This window comes from Schistocerca americana, chromosome 9 (assembly GCF_021461395.2).
Source record: "Schistocerca americana isolate TAMUIC-IGC-003095 chromosome 9, iqSchAmer2.1, whole genome shotgun sequence".
NCBI classification, from domain to species: Eukaryota; Metazoa; Arthropoda; class Insecta; order Orthoptera; family Acrididae; genus Schistocerca; species Schistocerca americana.
The window spans coordinates 193,432,297-193,451,300 of NC_060127.1; the positions used below are offsets into that span (position 1 = coordinate 193,432,297).

Here is a 19,004-nt window from a genome sequence, read left to right on the forward strand (position 1 = left end):
CTAAGCACTCAGGCTCCTAGTTCACCCCCTGCGGGTCCGGGGATTAGAATAGCCCCGAGGTATTCCTGCCTGTCGTAAGAGGCGACTAAAAGGAGTCCCTCCCCCTCAAGGGGGTAGTTAGCACCTGCGTCCGGAGACGGACGGTTCCACGACCTCTATTTGCGGTCATTTTGCTTTTTCACTTCTCGTTTCTTCCTTCCTTTGGTTGGTTCCTTTCTTTGCTCTTCTCCATCTCACTGTCTTCCTTACTCTTTCCCTTGTCTTCTTCTCCTTGCCTTCTCATTGCCTTCTTCTCCTTGCCTTCTCTGGTCTCCGCCTCGGCGTTTGAGACAGCCTGTCCTCTCTCTCCCTCTCTCTCTTATTTTTCCTCTTCTTCCTTCCTCCCTGTGCGCGCCTGAAGGCCGACCCACGCATTCGCACGCGTAGCCGGTGACGGGGTAACGCGTAATTCCCCACCCTGGGTAGACAAGTAGGCACGCACGTACCCCCTGGTAAAGGCCAGGCCCAGGGAGGGGTGATTGCCTGAGATGATACCTTCTGACCATGCCGATTGGTCCCTCTGTCTGTTTCTCGGGAGGTGTGACCTGAGGTGTAAACATTCACCTAAGGCGGGAGTGCCCTCTGAGAGGGTCCTCACAAGGAAGGAGCGCGCCATCGGAGACGCTGGCAATCATGGGGGATTCCTCCGCAATGGATTTCTCTTCTTCTTCTTCTTCTTCTTCTTCTTCGTCTCTCTCGACTTCTGCCCATAAACGGAAACTTAACCAGCTACCAGTGACAAAAGTACTACCGCCTGCCCCACAGTTCCTCGTAGTTTCTCGATCTGAGGACGGCAAGGATTTTTCCTGTCAACCCTTTCGTTATCCAGAAGGGCGTAGATGTCATAGCCGGATCTGTCAAGTCGTGTACCAGGTTGCGTAATGGTACCTTGTTACTAGAAACTGAGAGCGCCTTTCAGGCACAAAAACTGCTTCGGGCCACACTCCTGTACACGTTCCCTGTCCGGGTGGAGGCTCACCGCACTTTGAATTCGTCTCGTGGTGTGGTATATACTAGATCACTCGACGGATTGACTGACGAGGAGATTCAGTCTTTCCTCGCTGAGCAGGGCGTGACGGCTGTCCATAGGGTCATGAAATAGGTCAACAATGACCGTGTACCGACCCGGACACTTTTCTTGACCTTTGATAGTGTTAAGCTGCCGTCGCGCATCAAAGCGGGCTACGAGGTTATTTCTGTTCGCCCCTATGTCCCGACACCTACGCGCTGCTACCAGTGTCAGCGTTTTAATCACACTCGCCAGTCTTGTTCCAATGCGGCTAAATGTGTCACTTGTGGCAAGGATGCCCTTGAGGGTGACTGTCCACCTCCGTCTCCTCGTTGTGTGAACTGTCGGGGTGACCATGCAGCGTCCTCCCGCGACTGTCCCATCTACAAGGAAGAACGCTGTATCCAAGAAATTCGGGTCCAAGAGAAAGTGTCCACCTCGGCTGCTCGCAAGCTATTTGCTAGTAGGAAGCCCACGCTGCTCCCAGCGGAGAAGTACAGTACTGGCCTCGCCTCTCCTCGGACTACCAGGGAGGTGGCGACGCAGACATGCGATCTGACCTTCGGTACCACGGTCGTCCATTCGGCCAGTGCTAAGATCGCGCGGTCGATGTCTCCTCTTCCTCCCGTCACCCCTCCAACACAAGCACCTTCATCAGCTTCTGCCAAGACGAAGACCCAGAAATCAGATGCACGGGCCTTCAAGAAGGAACCGCCCCGTGCAGACTTCCTACGTACCTCGAACGCCCAGACGTCGACCAGTACTTCCACTAAAAGACCTTCCAAGAAGGCTCATAGGAAGCACAGTTCTCCTTCTCCTCCACGGTGCATTTCTTCTCCTGCGCCACCCAGCGGTTGCCGCCCCAGGCCGTCATCCGTTTCGCCTGGCCGCACCGCTGGTAGCCGAACATCTGGCCGTCCACCGGCGGAGGAAGCTCCTCCTCCCGGCCATCTTAACGAGATGGCCAATGAACCTATAGAACCAATGGACGATGACTGTCCGCCTACTGATAGCAGCGGCAATACTCGCTCAAAGCCAGGCCCTCAGCGGCCTTTGAGGTGACCCCTTCTTTCATCTTCCTTTTCTTCTCACGATGGCACTTATTCACTGGAATATTTGCAGCATTCGCTCCAACCGAGAGGACGTGGAGTTGCTGCTCCGTCCGCTTGCACCGTCCACTCGTCGTAGCCCTCCAGGAAACGAAGCTACGCCCATGCAATCACATTGCCTTGGCACACTACACCTCTGTGCGTTTTGACCTACCCCCTGTGGTAGGTATTCCGACTCACGGAGGGGTTATGTTGCTGGTCCAGGATGATATTTACTACGATCCCATCACATTGCACACCGGCCTGCAGGCAGTTGCCGTCCGAATTACTCTCCCCACTTTTACATTTTCTATTTGTACCGTTTACACTCCATCGTCGTCTGCCGTTACCAGGGCAGACATGATTCAACTTATTGCTCAGCTACCTGCACCATTTTTGTTAACTGGAGATTTCAAAGCCCACCATCCCCTTTGGGGCTCTCCAGCATCCTGCCCAAGGGGCTCCCTGTTAGCAGACCTTTTCAACCAGCTCAATCTTGTCTGCCTCAATACTGGCGCCCCTACTTTTCTTTCTGACACATCTCACACCTATTCCCATTTAGACCTCTCTATATGTACTACCCAACTTGCACGCCGGTTTGAGTGGTATGCCCTTTCTGATACATATTCGAGTGGCCACTTCCCTTGTGTCATCCATCTCCTGCATCATACCCCCTCTCCGTGCTCAGCTAGTTGGAACATCTCCAAAGCAGACTGGGGGCTCGTCTCTTCCAGGGTGACCTTTCAGGATCAAACCTTCACAAGCTGCGATAGTCAGGTCGCACACCTCACGGAAGTCATTCTCACTGCTGCTGAATATTCCATCCCTCACACTACTTCTTCTCCACGTCGCGTACCGGTCCCCTGGTGGACCGCAGAATGTAGAGACGCTTTACGTGCTCGTCGACGTGCTTTACGCACCTTTAAACGCCACCCTACAGTGGCGAATTGTATCACTTATAAACGATTACGTGCGCAGTGCCGTCGTATTATTAAAGAAAGCAAGAAAGCCAGCTGGGCTGCTTTCACAAGCACCTTCAACAGTTTTACTCCTTCTGTTATCTGGGGTAGCCTGTGCCGTCTATCTGGCACTAAGGTTCACTCACCAGTTTCTGGCTTGACGGTCGCGAATGATGTCCTTGTGGCCCCTGAGGATATCTCCAATGCCTTGGGCCGCTTTTTCGCAGAGGTTTCGAGCTCCGCTCATTACCACCCTGCCTTCCTCCCCCGAAAACAGGCAGAGGAGGCTAGGCCACCTAACTTCCGCTCCTCGAATCGTGAAAGTTATAATGCCCCTTTCACCATGCGGGAACTCGAAGATGCACTTGCCCGGTCACGGTCCTCCGCTCCAGGGCCTGATTCTATTCATATTCATATTCAGATGCTGAAGAACCTTTCTCCTGCAGGTAAAGGTTTCCTTCTTCGTATTTATAATCGCATCTGGATTGAGGGACATGTTCCCGCATGCTGGCACGAGTCTATTGTTGTACCGATTCCTAAGCCGGGGAAGGACAAGCACTTGCCTTCCAGTTATCGACCCATCTCACTTACTAGCTGTGTCTGTAAGGCGATGGAGCGAATGGTTAACTCTCGTTTGGTTTGGCTGCTCGAATCTCGGCGCCTACTTACCAATGTACAATGTGGATTTCGTAGGCGCCGCTCTGCTGTTGACCATCTGATTACCTTGTCGACCTTCATTATGAATAACTTCTTGCAGAAGCGCCCGACCGCGGCTGTGTTCTTTGATTTGGAGAAGGCTTACGACACCTGTTGAAGGCCGAGCATTTTCCGCACCATGCATACATGGGGCTTTCGCGGTCGCCTCCCTCTTTTTATTCGTTCCTTTTTAATGGATCGACAGTTCAGGGTACGTGTGGGTTCTGTCCTGTCGGACACCTTTCGCCAGGAGAATGGGGTGCCACAGGGCTCAGTTTTGAGAGTCGCTCTCTTTGCCATAGCGATCAATCCAATAATGGATTGCCTCCCAGCTGATATATCAGGCTCCCTTTTCGTGCACGATTTTACCATTTAGTGCAGCACGCAGCGTACATGTTTCCTGGAGCGCTGTCTTCAGCGTTCTCTTGACCATCTTTACTCCTGGAGTGTCGCCAGTGGCTTCCGTTTTTCTGCCGAGAAGACGGTCTGTATTAACTTCTGGCGCTACAAAGAGTTTCTCCCACCGTCCTTACGACTCGGTCCCGTTGCTCTCCCATTCGTGGAGACAACAAAATTTTTAGGTCTTACATTTGACAGGAAACTTAGCTGGTCTCCACATGTGTCTTATTTGGCTGCCCGTTGTACCCGTTCACTAAATGTCCTCCGTGTTCTCAGTGGTATGTCGTGGGGAGCGGATCGAACCATCCTACTTCGACTATATCGGTCGATCGTCCGCTCAAAGCTGGATAATGGGAGCTTCGTATACTCCTCTGCACGGCCGTCCATCTTACGCCGCCTCAACTCCATACAACATCGGGGTTTACATTTTGCGATCAGAGCATTTTAAACTAGTCTCGTCGAGAGTCTTCATGCTGAAGCCGGTGAATTGGCACTGCCCTACCGGCGCGATATACTGCTTTGTCGGTATGCCTGTCGGCTACTGTCAATGCCCGACCACCCGTCTTATCGTTCCTTTTTTGACGACTCCCTCGATTGTCAATACGGGTTGTACGTCTCTGCCCTGCTACCCCCTGGAGTTCACTTTCGTCGCCTCCTTCAACATCTTGATTTTTCACTCCCTGCAACCTTTAGAGTGGGCGAGAGCCACACGCCACCTTGGCTCCAGGCTCAGGTTCGCGTTCACCTTGACCTCAGCTCGCTCCCAAAGGAGGTTACCCCGGTTCGGTATACCGCTCCCGTTTTGTCGAACTTCGTTCGAACTCCATTAATATGACCTTCATTTATACAGATGGCTGTAAGACCAATGACGGGGTCTGTTGTTCTTTTATTGTCGGGGCACAAAGTTTCAAATACCAGCTCCATGGCCATTGTTCGGTCTTCACAGCTGAGCTCTTTGCCCTCTACCAGGCTGTTCTTTACATCTGCCGCCACCGACATTCTGCTTATGTCATCTGCTTCGATTCCCTGAGCGCCATCCAGAGCCTCAGTGATCCGTATCCGGTTCACCCTTTCACGCACCGGATCCAACGCTCTCTTCAGCAGCTGGTGGACGACGGTTCTCCGGTTAGCTTTATGTGGGTTCCTGGCCATGTCGGTATCCCTGGGAACGAAGCTGCAGATGCCGCGGCCAAGGCTGCGATCCTCCAGCCTCGGACAGCTTCTTGTTGTGACCCTTCATCAGATTGCAGCAGGGTCATTTGTCGGCGCATTTTATCGCTGTGGCATGCCGATTGGACTGCACTTACGGACAACAAGCTTCAGGCCTTGAAACCTCTTCCCGCGGCTTGGACGTCCTCCTCACGCCCCTCTCGGCGGGAGGAGGTAGTTTTGGCCCGGTTACGAATTGGACACTGGCGGTTCAGCCATCGCCATCTGCTGACGGCTGCGCCAGCGCCGTTCTGCCCATGTGGGCAATTGCTGACAGTCCGCCACATTTTAACGTCCTGTCCGGGTTTTACTACACTGCGTCTTGATCTTGGCCTGCCATGTACTCTCGATGCCATTTTAGCGGATGACCCAGGAGCAGCTGCTCGCGGTCTTCGTTTTATCAAATTGACCAATCTGTCTAAGGACATTTGATTATGCTGTTTTTTTAATCGTGTGCCTGTCGATCTCTTATCGTGTTTTCCCTTTTAGTTGCTGTTTTAAACTTGTGCCTCACGGTGCATTCCTAACGTAGTCTGGGCGCTAATGACCGTTGAAGTTGTGCGCCCTAAAACCACAAAAAAAAAGGCTCCTAGTTCTGTGCGTAGAAAACTGTGCACTGACTTCCGAACTTGTGACACGCACATAGTCCACCTGTGTTGATGAGTGGCATCATTATGAGTAAGAGAGTTTGGTGAGGTTTATGGGCCTCATTTCTGATGAAAAGCTCTCACAGCCATCACACGTTAGAGCAGGGAGCACTGTCTCTCAAGCACTTGAACAACAGGCCTTTGGACAGCACTCGTGCATACCTACTGTAACTTCATGAGACTTTCATTAGTTTTGGTGTGGATTATTAATTAGCATGACCCTCACACCTAAAAATCTTGGGTATCGTCAGCCGTCGAGGACGAGGCTGACCACATTTGCCGATAAGCCCCCCCCCCAATTTCCAACCTTCATTGTCAGGCTGATGAGCTACAATTATCCAAAGGCAGCTGCACACGGTATGTCAGGGGTGTTGATTCTCGTGCGATCCACGTTGCTAGTATTCCATTGTATATGAAACAGACTTCTTTAAATTTTCCACTAGTGCCAAGACCATTTGTGTTCGTGCCAAGCTCCGAGCAAAGTGTCACAGTGATAAGACATTGGACTCATCACAGTGGTAAGATATTGGACTCATTTTCAGGAGTCTGAGGCTCAAATCTCTGTCCAGTCACCTCGATTTACATTTTCCATTGTTCCCATAAATCTGGTAAGACAAATACTGGGATGGTTCCTTTGAAAAGGAGATCACCCATATTCTCTGCTAAAGGGAGTAATGGGAGCCCAGACACACATGTGTGGGCTTCCGCACCAATTTTTTGTGTAGATAGGTGCACCATTCATGAATTCACACAAAGGTGGATGGCTGATAGGTCGATATATCAAAGCGAGAACTGTATGTCATCTGACTGCGATCTCAAAATCTTACGGAGTACTCATAATGCTGGTAAAACTTAGAGATAAAATCTTTTTTGTGTCTTCTAGATCAAAGAAGACTTGTTGCATCTCAGTCCTGTGTTTCTGGCCACCGGTCGGTGTGTGATAGCTGTGTCCTGGCCAGAGGGAATACCACCACACCTGGTTGCGACGTGCTCGGCAGAAGTGCATAACGTCTGCAGAGACAAGATGCTGCACAAACTAGTTCAGCGAGAAGAGGGCCCTGCTGGGAAGGTGAGCTTTAGTACAGTAGTGTGCCTGATAAACTTTGTTACGTATGTGTTATATAACAGTTACTTGCAAGCAAAGATTATTTTTAGCTACATATTCTCCACTGAGCTCAGAGATTTCATTCCATTGGATTCCATTCCTTTCTATAAATCAGAAAAGAAGTTGACATCTAGCTCTCCATATTATTAGTTTTTGGCACAGATAATCTACATCCGAGCCTAATGTTTTTTCTCAAAACTATTTTTTGATGTAAAGAAACAGAACAGAATCACATTTCAGTCAGATATGGTGAATACAGTAATGTAAGTGAGGAACCGTATTGAAGTCCATCACAAAAACAGATGTGTGAGCTGGCGTATTGTCCTCATGCAGAACCCTCTTTTGCATCATTCATTTATTTACAGATTGCATTCCATTAATCCCCTCTAGAAAGATAGTCTTTGGCAGTGTGGAATGAGCCATGTTGTACATTGTAAGTCAGAAGCAGCCACTGCAGGCAACATTGTGAACTATACTAACAACATATTACGATTAGTGCTAATCTAAGCTCATTGATGATTACAAGTGCTGCTCAGTAAAGAATGATCGCACCTTTACTTGTCCTCATAATTTTGACATCCTTCTCAAAGTAGTCTCCTTCGACTGTGAAGCCCTTGTCCCAGCATTTCTGCCAGTCTGCAAATACGTGCTGGAAACCATTTTTAAAAAGGTCCTTCAGAATCTCCTGTCCAGCCTTCACTACTGCTTCTGACAATGGAAAATGTTTTTTACAAAGGCATTTCTTCAGATCAGGAAATAAGAGTCACAAGGGTCTAAATTTGGACTATTGAGAGGTTGAGGTATGCACTTCACATTGGTTTTTGCAAGAGATTGGTAACAATATTTGTGGTACTAGGTGTTCCGGTATGAAATGAGCGTTAAGATACAAATGTGTCGATAGAGAACATTTGTTGTGACCGAGCCTTAATCTTTTTTGTTTGGTTGGTATGACATCTGTCAAAGATATTTAGTATACATCAAGTCATGGAACAAACATCATCATATGTTTTCATCATGTTAACAATGTCGAATTTTGTACCAGAAAGTGATGATTTGCGGAAAGCATTAAGTTTCTGTTTTCATTTTAAAAAAAGTGCTGCAGAGTCGCATCGAATGCTTGTCGAGGCAAATGGTGATCATACTGTATCAGAAGCAACGTGCAAAAGATGGTTTCAACGGTTCAGAAATAATGATTTTGACGTAAGAAATGAAGAACGTGGAAGACCACCAAAAAAGTTCGAAGACACCAAATTGCAAGCAATATTGGATGATCATACTTTGAGTCAGAAGCAGTCGGCAGCAAAGCTAAATGTTGCACAACAAACAATTTCTGACCGTTTGAAAGCTATGGGAAAGATTCAAAATTGTGGAAAATGGGTGCCACATGAATTGAATGAAAGACAGATGGAAACCCGAAAAACCATTTGTCAAATTTTGCTTCAAAAACATGAAAGAAAATCAATTTTTCATCGAAATGTTACTGGTGATGAAAAATGGATTTATTTTAAGAATCCTAAATGGGAAACATCGTGGGTAAATCCGGGACAACCATCAACATCGACTGCAAAACGAGATCGATTCGGCAAGCAGACAATGCTCTGTGTTTGGTGGGATCAGAAAGGTGTGGTGTATCATGAGCTCCTAAAACCCAGTGAAACTGTGAGTACTAATCGCTACAGACAACAAATGATCAATTTGAACTATGCATTGATCGAAAAAAGACCAGAATGGGCCAGAAGACATGGCAAAGTAATTTTTTTTACACGACAATGCACCTGCACACAAAGCAAAACTGGTTCAGGACACAATCAAAACACTTGGCTGGGAGCTGCTACGCCACCCGCCGTATTCACCGGACTTGGTCCCTTCAGACTACCATTTGTTTTCATCAATGGGACACGAACTGGCTGAGGTACACTTCGATTCCTACGAAGAAATCTAAAATTGGGTATCTGATTGGTTTGCTTCAAAAGACGAACATTTCTTTTGGCGTGGTGTCCACAAATTGCCAGAAAGATGGTTAAAATGTATAGAAAGCAATGGTCAGTAATTTGAATAAAATGTTTTTACTTTCAAATTCAAAATTAGTGTTTCATTTTCACCAAAAAAAACGCGCATTTCATACCGGTACACCTGGTATGTGGTTGGTTGTTCATTACTGTTGCACAGCATTCAGCCTGTATCGTGGATATATAGCCTTTTTCATCTAATGTGGACTTACAAACTTTTTCAGGATATCTGTGTCATATTGTCAAGTTGTTGATGTGTGTACAGATAGAACATGCTGGTAAACTATTCCATGAACATAAAACACTGAGATGGCCAAAACTTTCCCAGCAAAAGCAACAACTTTTGCTTTTTTGGGTCTTCATGATGGAAATTTCCACACTGAACTTCGCTCTTTGCTCTCAGGATCAAAATGACATAGCCTAGTTTCATCAGCAGTGCTTGCCTTTGAAAGAAACTGTGGATCTCTGTCTAACATCAATTTTAACTCCATTCTGAAGTGCACACAATTGTTCTTTCATTCGAGAATCGACATTCTTGGAACCCACTGCACACAAACACATCTTGTGTAAACTTTCTGTCACCAAGTTGTAGATGGCACCCAGTGAAATTTTCAGTATTTCAGAAAGTATTCATAAAGCTATTCGCCAATCCTCTCTCACAATGGCACCAGCAATGCTAATGTTCTCTTGTGTAAGAGCAGTAAGTGGAGTGCTGGGTCCTCCTCCTTTTGAAACTGATTGTCTACTCTCTGCAAACATATTAAACCATCTTCCAGCCATGCTATGAGGAAGAACAGACTCTTCATAGGCCTCCTGTAACATCATATGGGCCTCAGCTGAAGGTTTGTTGAAATGAAAGCAGAATTTCAAAGCTGGATGTTGTTCATCGCATGTCACCTTTGTTGTTGTGGTAGACAGTGTAGCAGATCTTAACGACTCTACATCAAAGACTTAATTGAAATGCCGAAAATTTGCCTCTTGTGTATCACTAACTATGGGAATTTCATTTTTCTAATATTTTGAAAAATATGAAAACAATGTGCAACTCACTCTTGTTCCTCTTCCTGTTTGAGTTTCTGCGTGCATATTTTGTTGGCGTAATTTTATGGGGAAATAAAATTAAATGTTCGTTCCATAAAACACGGGAGAACTGCCGGATATCTGTAACGTTCTGCCACGATATTTCAGCGCAGAGTCTTCTGGCCATCTTCAGATGAATGCCACTGTAGTAGTACTGGCGAGTACGCGCTGAGCTCCGCTATTTAAAGCCTTCTGAGGTGACATTGCTCATGCGCTGCTCAGCGTGCGCGTTCATAACGGCTCCGTGCGCTGCGCCTCGTGTCCTCCACTGTGAAAGCCTGGCGTATCGGTGTCAGGTCAATTTCCATCTTTATGCAGATAACTACGTCGACTACGAAGTTTCTCTATAACAGGATTCCAAGCAGAGTTCAGCTGATAACTGCTATCTTGATTGATGAGAGTCTCGTTGTCAGACAGTCTTATTTCCTCAGATTCATTGATAATCGAGCTCCAAAAGTTTGATGTATGGGCTAAAATTTTTGTGTCGTCGTAATTCATGTAATGGTCTGTGGAAATACAATGTTCGGCGATTGTGGACTTAGTGGGTTGGAGAAGGCGAGTATGCCGTTGGTGTTCCACAATGCGTTCCTGCACAGTTCGTGTCGTTTGCCCTATATATGATTTGCCGCATTCACACGGAATTTTGTAAACACCTGGTTTACGCAGGCCCAGGTCGTCTTTAACGGATCCCACCAGTGATGAAATTTTGGAAGGACGATGAAAGATTACTCTCACTTGATGCTTTCTCAAGATTCTGCCTATCTGTGAAGAAATATTCCCAATAAATGGTAGATAAACAGTCGACCTGAAAGCCGCCTCCTCTTCCTTGTTCCGTCGTTTCTAGGTCTTCATCACTCTGTTCACTTGCCTAGGTGAAAAGCCATTCTTCAAAAATACTTTTTGCAGGTGTTCCAGTTTCGCTTGAAGACTGTTGGCGTCAGAGATAGTATGGGCACGGTGGACCAAGGTTTTGAGAACGCCCATTGTTTGTGCTGGATGGTGGCAACTAGTAGCTTGTAGATATAGGTCTGTATGAGTGGACTTTCTGTACCCCGAGTGACCAAGTGTGCCATCACTCTTCCGTCGCACCAAGACGTCTAAAAATGGCAGACAGCCATCTTTCTCTATCTCCATGGTAAACTTTATGTTTTCATGTCTGGAGTTCATGTGACGTAAAAATTCTTGGAGACAGTCCACCCCATAAGGCCACATTATAAAAGTGTCGTCAACGTACCGCCAAAATACTGTCAGTTTAAAAGTGGCAGAGTCGAGTGCTCTCTCCTCAAAATCCTCCATAAAAATATTGGCCACCAGGGGAGACAAAGGACTCCCCATGGCGACACCATCAGATTGTTCGTAAAATTTGTTGTTAAATATAAAATATGTAGAGGAGAGAGTGTGCTCAAACAACACACACACACACACACACACACACACACACACACACACACACACACATATACAGACACAACCAAAATATGTCTGCTTGTGTCTGTATATGTGTGGATGGATGTGTGTGTGTGTGTGTGTGTGTGTGTGTGTGTGTGTGTGTGTGCGCGCGAGTGTATACCCGTCCTTTTTTCCCCCTAAGGTAAGTCTTTCCGCTCCCGGGATTGGAATGACTCCTTACCCTCTCCCTTAAAACCCACATCCTTTCGTCTTTCCCTCTCCTTCCCTCTTTCCTGATGAGGCAACAGTTTGTTGCGAAAGCTTGAATTTTGTGTATATGTTTGTGTTTGTGTGTCTGTCGACCTGCCAGCACTTTCATTTGGTAAGTCACATCATCTTTGTTTATATATATATATATATATATATATATATATATATATACTGTACGAAAGGGCTGGCAGCTCGATAGAAACACAAACAGACACATACATACACACAAAATTCAAGCTTTCGCAACAAACTGTTGCCTCATCAGGAAAGAGGGAAAGACGAAAGGATGTGGGTTTTAGGGGATAGGGTAAGGAGTCATTCCAATCACGGGAGCAGAAAGACTTACCTATATATATGTATATGTCAAACGCTCTAAGGAGGAAGGGGGACAGGGGCCACCACTATATCTAGTATTGCCACGGTTTGGAAACACCGTTGATGCAGTACTGATGCACAGTCTGAGTTGTAGTGGAGAGTCTTCACGTGACTTTGTGATTTTGCTGTTTCCTCTTTGTTTATTGTTCTCACATCAAATGAAAACAAAATGGATTTCTGGCTTTTATTAATATTTTCCACTGAGGCAGTCAATTTATTTGAAACGAAGTTTTTAATTCTACACTATTGGCCAGTTTCAACTGTTCGCTGCATTTCAAAAGTGCATCTTTTCATCTTCTAGCATGTATGGCATTATGCCACGATAAAGAACCAAACATGAGATAATACAGTACTGGTACTCCAAGAAATTTTACGTACGAATTTGGACATACGAATGTGCACTGTAAACCGAGTTACGTATTTTAGTACGGTTCACAAAATTCCGATGCTCTTGGAGTATCCTCTGATGTCTTGTTTCTTTTATGATGTAATGTAAGATCTTTTAATGTTTTACATGTACGAACATAAGGGCTTCCTTTGTCATTGTTGCTGGGCTCTCTGGCAATTGCTGAAATGAACTTATTTCTAACAGGTCGCAGGAAAATATTGTGTATGGTTGTTTGAAAAGCGTTACTTTCAAAGTGAATTTCCTTTTATGCAAGCTGAACTATGTGCTAGAATGTACGATGAATTTCTTAAATCACAGAGCGTTTTGACTCATTTAAAACTCATCTCTTTAAGGATGACCATTTAGAAAAATTTCGAGCCCAGAAGATCAGGCATTTATGTCGTTATTAAAAATTTTACTGGCACATTTGTGTGATGTATCTTAAAGTGTAACACGAAAAAAAAAAAAAAAAAAAAAAAAAATCAATATTATATTGCGAAAGCTTAGCTGCTCTTGCAGTATATGTGAAAGCTTTGATTTTCTTGTAGCAACACTGTGTACATATATATTAACATTCCAGTTTGTGTACACGTGTGCTACTTAACAGCGTTATTGCTATTGGCTGACTACGTCGCGCATCTTGTGCTCTGAATATCTGTACCATCGGCCGGTAAGATCGTGTGACACGAGTTATGAGTGGCTTACAAAAGTGCATCGCAATCTCGATTTCAGTACTTCACAAAATAACATGCGGTGTTTGGTGCAATTCAAATTTATACTTTCGTAAATGAAAATACGCAGCGTTCCTGTTGCTGCACATCAAAGATCTATCCGAAGCTTTATATATAACAGCTTGGTTTTCTAAAGGGCTGGAAAATTCTATGCCGGTGTATAAAGCCATAATCATACAAAGGATTGATAAGTTTTACTGAAAAGTGTATTTTCACCCAGGAGAAAATGTGTTTTTAATCTGGAATCTGTTTTCTTGTCTGTGTATACACCCTGCTGGTGTATTCTCATGTGTCCTTCAGGCCTTCAGACTTGCAGCTTTTATTTCCCTCTTCAAGTAGGTTTACCACTCTTACGTAATTAATCATTCATCTTATGTAGCTGGACTAAGCCAATATGGTGTGGTAGTCCAAAAACAATGTATCACCTTGATGGTGTCATTATAATTTTTACCATAATTATGTTCGTAACATAGCCTTTCTTAGTTTTTTGATGCAGTGGACCTGCTGTGCAATGCCACTGATACGTGCTGCTTGACTTCTTCACCATCTGTGTATGGTAGAGGGCTGTAATAGAGCTCTGATCTGCAAAACCTATGAAATGACACAACCACATTGTAATAACTTTTCTGTATTTCTTTGCTCATATACAACACTTACAAAGCTGGGTGAACAGGTCTCTTGTTAATTTGCAGATTGGAACAACACCTCTGAATGGAATCTTACATGGAAAACTCCGCTTCACACCCCCCTCAGATTTAGTGATAAGATAGCCTGTGAAGAAGGTGTACTGAACTGTAAAAAAGAAAAGCAAAATAAGAACAGTGAACGGTCCAAGAACAAGGAAAGCAATAAAGAGCAGGTCAAAACAGCAACGGCATCATGGGTAAGTGGTCATAGTGTTGGACTGCCAACTGGCTAAGCAGTGTGCAAAACAATTCCGTACCTAGAGGGAAACATTCCACGCAGGAAAAATATATTTAAAAACAAAGATGATGCGACTTACCATACGAAAGCGCTGGCAGGTCGATAGAAACACAAACAAACACATACATACACACAAAATTCTAGCTTTCGCAACCAATGATTGCTTCGTCAGGAAAGAGGGAAGGAGAGGGAAAGAAGAAAGGATGTGGGTTTTAAGGGAGAGGGTAAGGAGTCATTCCAATCCCGGGAGCGGAAAGACTTACCTTAGGGGGGAAAAAAAGGACGGGTATACACTCGCGCGCGCGCACACACACACACATATCCATCCGCACATACACAGACACAAGCAGACATTTGTAAAGGCAAAGAGCTTGGCCAGAGATGTCAGTCGAGGCGGAAGTAAAGAGGCAAAGATGTTGAAAGACAGGTGAGGTATGAGTGGCGGCAACTTGAAATTAGCGGAGGTTGAGGCCTGGCGGATAACAAGAAGAGAGGATATACTCAAGGGCAAGTTCCCATCTCCGGAGTTCTGACAGGTTGGTGCTAGTGGGAAGTATCCAGATAACCCAGACGGTGTAGCACTGTGCCAAGATGTGCTGGCCGTGCACCAAGGCATGTTTAGCCACAGGGTGATCCTCATTACCAACAAACACTGTCTGCCTGTGTCCGTTCATGCGAATGGACAGTTTGTTGCTGGTCATTCCCACATAAAAAGCTTCACAGTGTAGGCAGATCAGTTGGCAAATCACGTGGGTGCTTTCACACGTGGCTCTGTCTTTGATCGTGTATACCTTCCGGGTTACAGGACTGGAGTAGGTGCTGGTGGGAGGGTGCATGGGACAGGTTTTACACCGGGGGCGGTTACAAGGGTAGGAGCCAGAGGGTAGGGAAGGTGGTTTGGGGATTTCATAGGGATGACTTAAGAGGTTACGAAGGTTAGGTGGATGGCGGAAAGACATTCTTGGTGGAGTGGGGAGGATTTCGTGAAGGATGAATCTCATTTCAGGGCAGGATTTGAGGAAGTCTTATCCCTGCTGGAGAGCCACATTCAGAGTCTGATCCAGTCCCGGAAAGTATCCTGTCACAAGTGGGGCACTTTTGTGGTTCTTCTGTGGGAGGTTCTGGGTTTGAGGGGATGAGGAAGTGGCTCTGGTTATTTGCTTCTGTACCAGGTCGGGAGGGTAGTTGCGGGATGCGAAAGCTGTTTTCAGGTTGTTGGTGTAATGGTTCAGGGATTCCGGACTGGAGCAGATTCGTTTGCCACGAAGGCCTAGGCTGTAGGGAAGGGACCGTTTGATGTGGAATGGGTGGCAGCTGTCATAATGGAGGTACTGTTGCTTGTTGGTGGGTTTGATGTGGACGGACGTGTGAAGTTGGCCATTGGAAAGATGGAGGTCAACGTCAAGGAAAGTGGCATGGGATTTGGAGTAGGACCAGGTGAATCTGATGGAACCAAAGGAGTTGAGGTTGGAGAGGAAATTCTGGAGTTCTTCTTCACTGTGAGTCCAGATCATGAAGATGTCATCAATAAATCTGTACCAAACTTTGGGTTGGCAGGCCTGTGTGACCAAGAAGGCTTCCTCTAAGCGACCCACAAATAGGTTGGCGTATGAGGGGGCCATCCTGGTACCCATGGCTGTTCCCTTTACTTGTTGGTATGTCTGGCCTTCAAAAGTGAAGAAGTTGTGGGTCAGGATGAAGGTGGCTAAGGTAATGAGGAAAGAGGTTTTAGGTAGGGTGGCAGGTGATCGGCGTGAAAGGAAGTGCTCCATCGCAGTGAGGCCCTGGACGTGCGGAATATTTGTGTATAAAGAAGTGGCATCAATGGTTACAAGGATGGTTTCCGGGGGTAACAGACTGGGTAAGGATTCCAGGGGTTCGAGAAAGTGGTTGGTGTCTTTGATACACTCGCACACACACACATATCCATCCACACATATATCATATATATGTGTGGATGGATATGTGTGTGTGTGTGCGCGAGTGTATACCCGTCCTTTTTTTCCCCTAAGGCAAGTCTTTCCGCTCCCGGGATTGGAATGACTCCTTACCCTCTCCCTTAAAACCCACTTCCTTTCGTCTTCCCCTCTCCTTCCCTCTTTCCTGATGAGGCAACAGTTTGTTGCGAAAGCTTGAATTTTGTGTGTATGTTTGTGTGTCTATCGACCTGCCAGCGCTTTTGTTCGGTAAGTCACCTCATCTTTGTTTTTTTATGTATATATATATATATATAATCCCCCCCCGTCACAATACTATGAACTGTCTATATAGTCACTAAAATGTTTCTCTTTCTGTAGTCTTGGCAGTTGTCATATTGTATATTGGTTATAAAATATCCGTCATGTGGTAAGAATATGTTACCATCACAAGTAAATGTGATGAATAGTGAGAGCAGGCAAGATACCATGTAGATGTCTCACACAAATGTAAACAACAAATAAACGGGTGTGAATTATGTTACAAAAAAGGAATAAAAGTACCAAAACTTCGAAAATGGAACACAGCTTCAAGAATGTTAAAAAGATATGTGTTGACAGAGCACAGAGAAATTATGCAATTGTGAAACATGTGTTCATTTGTTGCAGCTTATGTGGGCAACTATTATGTTTTCATCATTTCCTTGGGAGTGATCACATTCATACAGACACCTAAGTTGGGGAAGGAGGCATGTCTTTCACATGCCAGGATTTCAAATTAGGTATGTCGGTAAAAGATTCCAATTATATGACACAAGTACTGTCACTGATGCTGTGTCTGATACTCCAGACATGTCTCCCAGTGAGGGATTCGGTTGACACGTCTCCTTGTCATCAAACGTTTGCAGTTCCCATTCGAAAGCCATTTCCTTTTGGCTGCTAATACAGTAGTTGGGCGGAATCAACTGTCATTATAGAACCCTTCCATAAGCCTCGCTGTTGACATTACACCACGGCACAGCCACACATTTGAATACAGGGAAATAGAACAGGTTTTTGACATGAGGTGTGACGGTGCTTGCCTGCTTTGGTTCTTCATTTGTTGTCCTCGGTGTCGATGTACTGCATTACTACACTGGCTGAAAAATGGATCGTGGGAGTACAACTACTGTCTACTGTAAAAGGTTTAGTCGACAGATGTACATTTGCATTTCACAGTCTTTTACTTTCAGTTTTCACAACCCAAATAATACTCAATTATATGGCCAGTGCACTATTGTTTAACTTTCGATAAGCTTCATTAATAGGTTGCAGGCGAACATCCACATACTGCTATAATAGTTTCCTGTTGAACATCTACGAGCAGTAAAACCCTAACCACAAAGTTCACAGTTCTTGAAGAATAGAAAGGTACTTGTGGAGCAGACACTTTCATTGTTTTGACACATGGCCTAATTGTGTTACACTTGTTTCGCAGTTAAGTTGAAGCATTGTTCTTGTTCTAACCAACGCTGGTCTCACGTCTGAAACTCGGTCGTGGACTGACTGTCTCAGGACCAAAAATTGGCCCTTTATATAACCTCACAATAATAGGTGCTGAAACTACACATTGTTCGAAGTTAAATTTATAGAAATTACAATTAAAACTTAACTCATTAAATTAACTGAATACATCAAAAAATTCCGTCTTTTTAACAGTTTCTTCTACTACAAGAGTTAGACCGAATTATCTGTTTAAATTGTGAAATTAAGAGATATTGTTATACAAACATTACTTTTGACAGAACTGTTAATTACTGTGGAATTAATTAAGAGCTAGTTTGCTAACGTGTATCTGACTAGAGCCAAATAGATACTTTAAGAATACCAGCATTTCGTCTTCAAAATTTTTACAATTTTTACAGAATTTATATTTGTTTATATGTCAACAATAGAAATGGGTCAAATGGCTCTGAGCACTATGGGACTTAATTTCTGACATCATCAGTCCCCTAGAACTTAGAACTACTTAAACCTATCTAACCTAAGGACATCACACACATCCATGCCCGAGGCAGGATTCGAACCTGTGACCGTAGCGGTAGTGCGGTTCCAGAATGTAGCACCTAGAACTGCTCGGCCACTCCGGCCGGCTCAACAGTAGAATTTAAGTTACGAAACAGTTACCGATTTCACCCTATAACAAACGATACTAAGTAGGCATGGTCAAAATAAATTAGAAAATCAATTACTAACAGAAAACTAAGCACAAAATTAGATCTGGTGTTATTTTCTTTAAAACTGAGAGCCAACCATTCTCTTTTATGAAAATACAGATTACACTCATGTATGTCAATGGTAATTAGTAGTAAGTGAAAACATTAATTTTAAGGAGGCAGGTGGCAAAATAAGAGGGGGAGTAAAATTATCCCAGCATGCTTTGTCACAGAGGGAGATTTGAACATAGCTCACCCAATTGCAGTCCAAGACTGTGACCACTTAATCATGATGCCATTGCTCTCTTAGGCTCTACTATATATGACTTCCTGTCCTTGGACCATTCACTGTTTCTATTTCGCTCTCTGTCTCAGTACAGTAAACCTTCTTCCTGTTTTCATGCTTGATCAGCGTTCAGGTTTTGACGGGCTGTCCACGGGGGAGGATGTAATGGGGAGTTCCCCTTGTTACACAGAGGGGTGTTTTATGTTATGTGTACATCATTTCAACTGTTCTTCGGGTGTTGACATTGCCATCTGCCCCTTGATTTGCAAGATACTGCTAAGCTGTGATAT

The 19,004-nt window shown here is 45.0% G+C and overlaps 1 protein-coding gene across 6 annotated transcripts in view; it reads left to right on the forward strand.

Moving 5' to 3' along the window:
* Nucleotides 1-19,004, forward strand: part of LOC124551380 — a 159,443-nt gene that overhangs the window by 102,098 nt on the left and 38,341 nt on the right. For 4 of the 6 annotated variants that reach the window (XR_006967831.1, XM_047126432.1, XM_047126430.1 and 1 more), the window contains exon 3: nucleotides 6,930-7,115. Coding sequence is in view for 3 of the 6 variants with exons in the window: in XM_047126432.1 (XP_046982388.1) it covers nucleotides 6,930-7,115 (186 nt within the window). In the remaining 3 variants the exon portion in view is untranslated. Of the gene's footprint in view, nucleotides 1-6,929; nucleotides 7,116-14,085; nucleotides 14,277-19,004 lie in introns of all 6 variants that reach the window. The other 2 variants (XR_006967833.1, XR_006967832.1) reach the window with 1 other exon arrangement.